Source organism: Solanum dulcamara, chromosome 7, assembly GCF_947179165.1.
Source record: "Solanum dulcamara chromosome 7, daSolDulc1.2, whole genome shotgun sequence".
In the NCBI taxonomy this organism is placed as follows: Eukaryota; Viridiplantae; Streptophyta; class Magnoliopsida; order Solanales; family Solanaceae; genus Solanum; species Solanum dulcamara.
Window position 1 is genome coordinate 58127210 of NC_077243.1, and position 10930 is coordinate 58138139.

The 10930-nt window shown below is 37.3% G+C and overlaps 1 protein-coding gene across 1 annotated transcript; it reads right to left on the reverse strand.

Moving 5' to 3' along the window:
* Positions 1–2078: 2078 nt before the first annotated feature.
* Positions 2079–2615, reverse strand: LOC129894764 (uncharacterized). The gene has a single exon (XM_055970412.1). The coding sequence runs from the start codon at positions 2613–2615 to the stop codon at positions 2079–2081; it is 537 nt and encodes a 178-aa protein (XP_055826387.1).
* Positions 2616–10930: the final 8315 nt, after the last annotated feature.

The window sequence follows — 10930 nt, forward strand, 5'->3', positions numbered from 1 at the left end:
GTTTCATGTGCCTTGTGCGGTGAGTTTTGAATTAAATTCAATTATGTTGCATTATTGATCTAGAACTTGGCCTAAATGTAATTGATGCAAAATTTTGAGTGATGTTTGATTTAAAAAATGACTGTATGCTTTCTTTGACCCGTTTGTGCCTTTCAAAGCCTTTATAATGACATTAATCCTTAGTATGTCACTTCTTTGAGCCTTAAGCCTTTTCTTTAAACAACCACATATTTAGCCTATACCATTTCTAAGTGCTTGTACGCACTATCACTCTCTTAGACTAACCTTTTTGAGCACACTAAAGATGTGTGAGTTATAAAAGAAGATTCAAAGTTTGAAGTTTTCAAAGACAAAAGTTGAAAATTCCTTCACAGTTTAGGATGTAAGTATGACTTCAAAAGAAAACAAAGTTGAAAATTTCCTACATGTTCAAGGAAGCAAAATTGCAACAAAAGAAGAAGAACTATAATAACCCTCCAGGTCATTTTCCTAATACTAATTATTCTTTATCCTTTAGAGTATTCTTATAGCAACCCCAGGTCATATATAACCTGCTGGCACCGGTAGCACGGCCTCCTAGTCGTTTGTTTGGGTTTTAGACCTGTTTCCCTATTTTAGAGCTTTAATAACTTGAAAAGTTGACTTTGGTCATAACTTCAGGAAAACTAACTAAGAGTGGAATTCTGATGGTTCCATTAGCTTTAAAATGCCAAATTAGGCTAGTAGCATAGTCGGTACGAGTACCGAGGAAATTAGTACGAGTTTGGAGCTATTTGACTTTTTTGACTTTGAAAATTAGCTTATAGTTGACTTTGGTCAACATTCTTGGAAAACGCATTCATACGCAAATTCTGATAGAGCGGTTAGCTTTGGAACATCGATTTTAGTCTAGAGCGACCTTTTGTTCAGTTCTCAAGACTTCCATGTTCATTTTGATCCCCTCAATGGATTTCGATATTCGGAGGTGGGATCCATATTTGATTGTAGTGATCTCTCATGGGAATTTTGAATGCACCATCGAGTCCAAAATATCATTTCCAATCAAATTTCATATACTATTTGTGTTTTTTTGACTCCATATGAGTCCGTATCGTCGGAACCAAGGATTTGTTAATTGATGAAATCTGGTGGTGCGCTGGTGCACCGTATCTGGTGCACCCTCGCCTCTATTAAAGCAACCAATTTCAGCATTTACTTGGAAATTAGTTTCACTTCATACCTCAATTTTTCCTTCGTTTCAAGCTCAAATTTGACGATCTAAAGGTCCAAAATCAAGAGATTTTTGTAGGGAATCTATTGGTGAGCTTGGAAACGCGAGGAGAAGCTTCGTGTGAGGTAAGAAATTGAATTTATCTATTGCTATAGTAATTTTTGGAGTTATATTTTATTGAAATGGGGGAGGTTGTAAATTGAATAATTTAAACCCGATTTGAGTGATTTTTGAGTCTAGATTATGGGTATTTTTTCGCAAAAATCGTCATTGTGCAATTTGTTTGGGTTGAAAGGGTCTCAGTGTTTTAGAATTAGATGATCATTGTGTAATTCTCATTATGTGACCGAAGCCGATACAGGCCACCTACATATCCCACCAAGGGAATCAGGACAAGCGTAGCTCATAATACATAGCGATGAAATTTATTTTTTTTGCAAAATTTCTACTAAGTAACTAGACCTATGTGGGTTTCCTACGTATACCGTCAAGGGAATCAAGTTGGAATGTAGTTCTTTAATACATACCAAAATATTACACGAAAATAATATAAAAGCTCCTAGACATAGTATTTCTTAACCGCATCTGAATTGATGGCTTTAGGCCATATTTTTCCGTCCATTTCTGCTAGAATTAATTCTTCTCCAGTCAATACTCGGTGAACCACATAAGGCCCATGCCAATTAGGTTCAAACTTCCCCTTAGCTTCATCTTGGTGTGGGAATATCCGCTTTAAAATCAATTGTCTTGGTTTAAATTATCTCAGTCTTACCATTTTGTTGAAAGCTTTGGCCATCCTATGTTGATTGAGTTGTCCGTGACAAACTGCATTCATTCTATTTTCATCAATGAGCATCAACTGTTCAAATCATCTTCGTATCCATTTGGCATCACTCGACTCAACTTCTTGGATTATCCTCAGGGATGGTATCTCAACTTCTATTGGTAATACTGCTTCTGTTCCATAAACAAAAAGATAAGGTGTTTCCCCAATCGATGTCCTAATTGTGGTGCGATAGCTGAGGAAGGCAAATGGAAAATTCTCTTGAAAATATTTGTAATTATCAATCATCTTCCGCAATATTCTTTTGATATTCTTATTGGCAGCCTCAACTGCTCCATTCATTTGAGGTCGATAAGGAGTGGAATTGCGGTGAATAATTTTGAACTTTTCACATATCTCATGCATCAAACCACTATTGAGATTAGCTCCATTATCTATTGTAATTGAATTAGGGATGCCAAATGTACAAACTATATTATTGTGAACAAAATCTATCACCACCTTCTTTGTCACAGACTTGTGTAAAGATGCTTCTACCCATTTTGTGAAGTAATCAATAGCTACCAAAATAAACTTGTGTCCGTTTGATGCAGCTGGCTCAATAGGAAGAGTGACATCCATGTCCTAAGCTGTGAACGGCCAAGGAGAACTCATCACATTGAGTTCATTTGGTTGAACCCAGATCAAATCACCGTGAATCTAACATTGATGCCATTTTCTCACAAAACAGATGCAGTCTATTTCCATGATCATCCAAAAATATCCAGTCCGCAGAATCTTCTTTGACAAGTAAAACCATTCATGTATGGCCCACATGTACTCCCATGTATTTCTTCAATAAACTTGCTCGCCTCTTGGGAGTTAACACACCTTAATAACCCTAAATCTGGAGTCCTCCTATAAAGGATTTCTCCACTTAAGAAAAAGTGATTTGCAAGCCTCCGCAGTGTTCTCTTTTGAATATTGCTTATGCCTTCTGGATAATCTCCTTCTTTGAGATACCTCATATTCATAGTACCAAGGTTCTCCATCTGATTCTTTATCTACATGGAAACAATAGGCCGGTTGATCCTGCACATTGATCTTGATCAGATCTATATAATTCTTGTCTGGATGTTGAATCATAAAAGACATGGTTTCCAAAGCATCTACAAACTCATTTTGAGCTCTAGGAATATGCCTGAATTCTATCTTGACAAATTTCTTGCATATTTCCTTAACACATTGCAAATAGGGGAGTATCTTCATATTCTTGGTGCTCAATTTGCCTTGTAACTGATGAATCAATAAGTCTGAGTCACCTATAACCAACAATTATTGCATATTCATATCAACAACTATTCTAAGTCCAAGAATACAAGCCTCATATTCCACCATATTGTTAGTGCATATGAAATTGAATTTTGCTGAGATTGGATAATGTTGATCTGATTCTTAGACTAGCACTGCCCCACCACCAACTCCTTTAGAATTTGCAGCACCATCAAAGAACATCCTCCACCCAGGATATTCTTCTAAAATAGCCTCCCCAATAAATAATACTTATTCTTCAGGGAAGTAAGTTTTAAGAGGTTTGTACTCTTCATCCATAGGGTTTTCAGCAAGATGATCAACAAGTGCTTGTCCTTTGATGGCCTTTTGAGTGACATAAATAATATCGAATTCACTTAGCAAAAATCATTTTGCCAACTTCCCAGTAGGCATAGGATTCCGAAATATATATTTGAGTGGATCCATCCTTGAGATGAGAAAAGTGGTATACGCGCATAAGCAATGTCTTAACTTTTGTGCAACCCAAGTCAAGGCACAACAAGTGCGTTCCAATAAAGTATACTGGGCTTTGTAAGGTGTGAATTTCTTACTCAAGTAGTATATAGCATGTTCTTTCTTCCCAATTTCTTCATGTTTTCCCAACACATATCCGAATGCATTGTTCGATACCGACAAATATAGAAGCAATGGTCTTCCCAGTTTTGTAGGAACCAAGACGGGCGGACTAGACAAGTACTCCTTAATTCTTTCAAAAGCTTGCTAACAATATTCAGTCCATTTGATAGCAACATCTTTCTTCATCAACTTGAAGATTGGTTCACAAATTATCGTCGACTATGTAATGAATCGACTAATGTAATTCAGTCGACCAAGAAAACTCATTACATACTTTCGACTTTTTGGAGGAGGCAAATCTTGAATAGCCTTTATCTTTGAAGGATCTGATTCTATGCCCTTCCTACCCATAATAAAACCCAACAATTTTCCAGCAGGGACACCAAATGCACATTTTGCAGGATTTAATTTCAGATTGTATCGCCTTAACCTGTCAAAGAACTTCTTCAAATTTGTGATGTGATCTGAGCTCTTTTGTGATTTGATAATGACATCATCCACATAGACTTCAATCTCTTTATAGATCATGTCATGAAAAATGGTAGTCATAGCTCTCATGTATGTTGCCCCTGTATTCTTGAGTCCAAAAGGCATTACCCGATAACAATATACTCCCCAAGGTGTGATGAATGCCATTTTCTCAGCGTCTTCTTTATCCATTAGAATCTGATGGTAGCCTACAAAGCAATAAACAAATGAGTGCAACTCATGCTTTTCACAATTATCAATAAGTATGTGAATATTTGGGAGAGGGAAATAATCTTTTGGGCTGGCCTTGTTGAGATCTTGATAATCTACACATACTCTGATTTTTCCATCTTTCTTTGGAGCTGGCACTATATTAGCCAACCATGTAGGATACTTTGTGACTCGGATGATGTTGGCATCGAATTTCTTGGAAACTTCTTCTTTAATTTTTAAACTCAAATCAGGCTTGATCTTTCTTTGCTTTTGCTTGACTGGGGGCAAGATGGATTAGTCGACAACTTATGTGAGGCAATGTTTGTGCTTAGACCCAGCATATCATCATAAGACCATGCAAATATATCCATATATTATCTCAAAAGATCAATAAGTTCCTTTCTTTTAGATCGAGTCAAATCGATGCTAATTCTTGGTTCTTTCACTAGTTCTGAATCTCCCAAATTTACCATCTTAGTTTCATTCAAATTTGGATTTCTTTTATTCTCAAAATTTTCAAAATCTTCGGTCAACTCTTTAGGCTGTACATCTTCTTCATATTCTGCAAAAAAATGTTTGGTACTTGGAATTTGTTTGGTTGTTTCAGTACATGTCACATTCTCGGTTTGTTAGATTTATTAGTTTGCTTGCTGAAAGAGAGGAAGTATAAAATAAATTAATAATTAAGGATAAAATTTTGAAATTTGAGGCAGAAAACATAGTTTAGAGAAGGCATTTAAGCTTTAAGGTGGAGGCAAAACATATTAAGTTCATTAACATGATTCAGGCCTCAATTTTGAATCACGTTATTTTATTAATTCTAATACAATCATCTACGAAGATTCTCGGAGAAAAGGGGATGGGTTACAAGTCCAATTGTTCAAAGCGTCTCCAGGATCAGTATCCTATATAGTTGGGATCTCGGCACAATCCTCTAAAATCATATTGCATTCCACTTCTTCAATAAACAGGTTTTTGAGTACTTCCACGAGGTTGTTTTCAGTGGCTTCCTTTGATTCTTTTGTAACACATGCCTTGGAAAATGATTGATTCAAGAGTAGGATGAGCTGTGGCAATGGAATGTCACTTTTACTTTTGAGATCGGTCAATGAGACTTCTTTAAGAGTAGGCTCGAATCCTAAACCAAAAGTGTATTTCTGGCTAGGCAACTAAATTGGTTCCACTATTCCACCCAAATTTACTCCAAGACCTTGACCGGGCATGAAACCATTCTTCAACATTTCCCAAGCCACCATCATAAGTACATATTGCAATTTTACCCTTTCAACTTAATTGGCACACATAATCTCTTTAGTATTGAATACAGACCCATCTAGTTCTTCCGTACTTTCAACAACAGGGATCGAATTGTCAGGATACATTAAATTACTACCTTCTCCATGAACAATAATTTCATGATGATTCCAAACAAATTTCAAATTTTGGTGCAGGGTAGAAGGGACCGCACCAGCCATATGGATCCATGGCATCCCAAGCAATAAATTGTAACTAGCATATATGTCCAATACTTGAAATTCCACTACAAACTCCTTGGGTCCAATTTGCAATAGCAAATCAATTTCGCCAATGACTCCCCTTTGTGTCCCATCAAAACCTCTAACCCTAATATGACTTTCACGAATTTTCCCAATATCAATTCCCAAAGCTCGAAGGGTAATAAAAGGACATATGTTAACAACTTAGCCATTATCAATCAGAACTCTAGAAATAAACTTGTCCCTACACCTGACAGTAATGTTCAATTCTTTGTTATGCTCCAAACCTTCAAGTGGCAATTCATCTTCATGAAAATAGATTTTGTTAGCTTCCAAAACTTTCCCTACCATGGCTGAAAAATTCTCACTTGTGATCTCAGTCGAGACATAAGCTTCACTTAGGACTTTCACCAAAGCACTCTTATGAGTTGTAGAATTCATCAGTAATGACATTAAAGAAATTTGGGTGGGAGTCTTCATCTGTTTAACAACAAAATATTCCTTTGTTGGCATTTTTCTCCAGAAATCCTCTATTTCAGCCTCTGTGACAACCCGTTTTTGGTTACTCTCCTTATTTGGTCCTACTCGTGCAACCTCTTTAGGAGAATAACATCGCCCAGATCTTGTCATTCCCGCAGCAACAATTTCTACAACTATTTTCCTTTTTCTCTATCCCTTGCATCAATCGGATAAATCTAACGAACTGCTTCGGTGTCAAATAAGTTGATTAGGCAACCAAAACTGTGATCTTAGGCTTGGGAACCAAAACTTCACTTCAATTGGTGCTCTTGTCTGGACTGTGATAATAGGAGCGATAAAGGCTGATGTCATGACATTTTTGTCTTCTTTGACTGGCACAATGGTCCCTTCCAAATTGCATTCTTCATCAATGGTGATCATGTTCACATTTCCATGGTTTGTCAGAGGATTGTTATTTACATTATGGACAACACCTTTGAGTTGAGTGACTCCTTCTTTGATCAATGCCTCAATCTTATCCTTGAGAGTAAGATAATTTTCGGTGTCATGTCCAGCAACTCCAGAGTGATAAGCGCAATGCTTAGTCTCATCGTACCATCCTATAAGGGGATTGAGAATTTGTCCTTAGATTGGTTGGAGTACCCCTGCAGTTCTCAATCTTTCATATAGTTGGGATAAAGGTTCGGCTAAAGGTGTATAGGTTTTGGCTGGTCTTCTTTCAAAGTTTGGGCGGGGTCTGGGTAGATTTGATGGGCGATTTTGTGATTGATAGTGGGATTGAGATGGGTATGTAGGCTGGCATTGTGAGGGATTTGGATAAGTAGGTTCTCTGGGTGGTTAATATATTGGCTGAGTGGTGTAAATTGGGTAAGGGGCAGCAGAAGGCTAGTAATATGGCTGAGGAACTTGGGTATACTGACTATAGTATGAAGGTTGGGGTAATGGGTTTTGGTATGTTAGCATTTGATTTGGCCTACGTTCCTGGATGGTCATGACATCGGTCATTCCATCCTTCTTCTTCGTAAGGGCTCCTCCAATTAAATCTGATTGAATTGCCTTACTTGTTGCTTGCAAGGTTGCCAAATTAATGATTCTCCTAGTTTTAATACCTTCTTCAATGAATTCTCCCATCCTCACAGCTTCAAAGAACTTTTGTCCTACCACACTTATCATCTTTTCATAATATGTTGCATCCTTTTGAGATTGTATAAAAAGAGAGGTCATCTCACTTTCTATTATTAGAGGTTGAACTTTTGTAGCGGCTTCTCTCTACCTCATGGCATACTCCCTAAAAGACTCTGTTGACTTCTTTTCTAATTTCATCAAATAGAACCTATCTGGTATAGCCTCAGTGTTGAACTTGAACCTATCCATGAACTCCTGTGCCATGGTGCTCCAACTATACCATTTCTTTGGATCCTAACTTGTGTACCAATCCAGGGCTTCTCTTGTTAAACTCCTTATAAATAACTTTATTCTAATGGCCTCATCTTTCCCCACTCCGACTATCTTGTCACAATATGATCATAAATGAGCTCGAGGATTTCCCTTCCCATCAAATACATCAAATTTTGGTACCTTATATCCCACAGGCAACTCGACATCAAGATGAACACATAAATCCTCATACTCAATCCCTTCACACTCCTTGTGAACTTGGATACTTTTAAATGCTTCCTTTAAATTACGAATCTCCCTAGCTACACTTTCATCTGTTTTTGATCTGGCCTCTCTCTCCATCTCCTCATATGGATCAACTTCTGGCATGGCTGGCATTGGAGTAAGAAAAGATTAAGCTTCTGCTACATATACTTGTGGCATATATTGTGTGTTAGGAATTGCTGTGTGTGTCACTGGTATGTGTTGTATCGCTTTGTATTTTTGGGTGAGCGAGTTGGTTTGGGCGAGTGAGGTATTTTGGGTAAGTGGGATAGTTTCGGTGAGTGGAGCTTAGGTAAGTGCTGTAGTTTGGAGGACTAGAGTTTGGGAAATATATGCGGTAGTGAAAGGTAGTGGATTAGTTTGTTGTGAGTTGATATTTGTGAAAGTGACTTGTTATTGGTTGACGGGTTGTTTGGGAGTAGTCAAATTGATTTTGAGAAGGGAAGGATCTGGGGGGAAGTCTTAAGGTGAGGGAGAGTCAACATGTGGAAAAGATAGTAGAATAGTTATATTTGTCCTATGTTCAGGAAGTGGTGTATTTAGGCTGATAGACAAATTAGTAAGATTTCGAAGTCGATCAATTTCGCTTTGCATATTGGCCATTTGTTGCATCAGGTTAGCAATGTGTTCATCATAAAGGATTGGATCCCTTCCTTTTGAAGCCTCAGGTTTGTCTCTTGGGATAGTGATAAGTCCCAAACCACCTTGATCGAATGCACTTGAATTAGTCATATCGGTGGATGATCGAACTTTTGATCTAGTAAAGTAAGGATGATCCGCTAATTCCCAGTCAACACAAATCAACCTTTGGGGAAATAAATCAAAAAAAAGGAAAAAGACACCTCTGTAAAACAAAAGAGAAAAATATTAGTATAAAGAGAATAATCGTTGCATTAATCAATCAATTAGGCAAATAGTGTTGAGAAAGAAGGAAACATGTATCACATAGCAAATAAATCACATAGTAAGAGGAGAAATCAATAATACAAATGCGTCCTAATATGCACAGGACCTCTTTTATACCAGAGGTGGGCCTAAATGCCAAACAAACAAGATTATGATAGGTTGATCCAAGCCATTAAATTGAGATAATTCGAGTTTGGAAGACAAAAGACCCAATTTTCATAACAATAGAAGGGTACAATAACAAACAAAAATACATGAAAATGTGACATAAAAATTGAAACAATCCCAAGACTCGGCCTAATTTCTGCTCTTAATCGAAATGGTGGAGTGAATGAGAATAATGTTCCAACACTGTTAGGCCCTGCTCTCGCATTATCTAGTATCTGCATTATATTTTCCATTTGAGTCCACATCTCTGGTGTAACTATTTTGGTTTCAAGATGACAATGTCGTATCTAAATTGTCGTCCTAATATCCTCAAAACCTTGCTTACCTTCCGGGCTTATACTATTGCAATTCTCTCAAAGTCGTGCCTGATATTCTGGAATTTTTCTTGCTGGTCCATCTCCTACCTCCAATGTGATAACATTATCCCATTCATGAAGAATCTCATCAGCTTTAGGGACTTTAAAGTCTGATTCGAAGGAAATTTTAGAAAATTTCATGTTTGCTCGTAGAGGAATCATTTGTCCTGACCAAACTATTGGACCATGCGTATCGGGGCATATGGCTGGAGACCTTCCAATCCGATGAGCTCGATGTCGTAAAACCCTCTACATTTTATGTAGGCAATAGGACATGAGAGTAGTGGATAATTCCATTGAATTTGGTCATTAGTGTGGGAAATCAAGAACTTGTACCAATCATTAGTACCAACAAGAGACACAAACCTTTCCATCCTATCATAAAAACTGTTAATATGATTTGTATTACTAAAGCATATGTTTACCATGTCATCACGTTTGTAAAAATGTTCTATCACCCATATTTGCAAAAGAAGATTGCAACCTTAAAAAAAGCTTGTTTCCCCTTTCTGAGGGCTCAAATTATTTCAGCCAAAATCATAGGAATCAAGGTGATTTCTTTTCCGTCAACTCCTTTGAAAAGCTCTTTAGCCACATAGCATATACAAGTGCTAATCTTCCCATGTTCTCATGAGAATACCAAGGTTCCTAGTAAAGCCACAACAAATACAATAGGACGGTTAACTTGCCAATGGGTAGAGGTGCAAGAAAATTCTTTTCTGAATAATTTGTAACTGTCCGAGCATCCATACCTCCAATATAAATAATCAAAGGAAACCCAATTATGTTTGAAGCACTCGAGTTCCCTGGTGGTTTTCAATCCTAAGTATCGAAGAAATTTCTTCCCCAACTGGCTGTGTGAAATAATCTGACCTCTTCCTCGATACTTCAAACTAGTGAAATAATGGATTTCCTCAAACGTAGGTGTTAGCTCAAAGTCCTTGAATGCAAAAACAACACGATCTGGATCCCAAAATGGAAGTAACGCTCTAACCACATTCTTATCCAGGAAGATCTTGAATAGTATAGTGAGGAAACCCAATTTTTTTGTAATTATTAATTTCTCACTGGGGCTGAAATTTTCCCACCATTTCTCCAATTTGTATGGGACACCCTTGACCATCCTAATTTTAGGCACTTGGGGAGTTGAATCCATCCTACAAAACAAATTAATAAAATGAGGATACATTTTCCAAACTCACCATGTCAAAATTAGGCTTGGATCCGTCTATCATTATCACATTCCACAAAATATGCTTATTGGTCATTGAGTCGTGAAACCCGTCGACATATGGGTGGT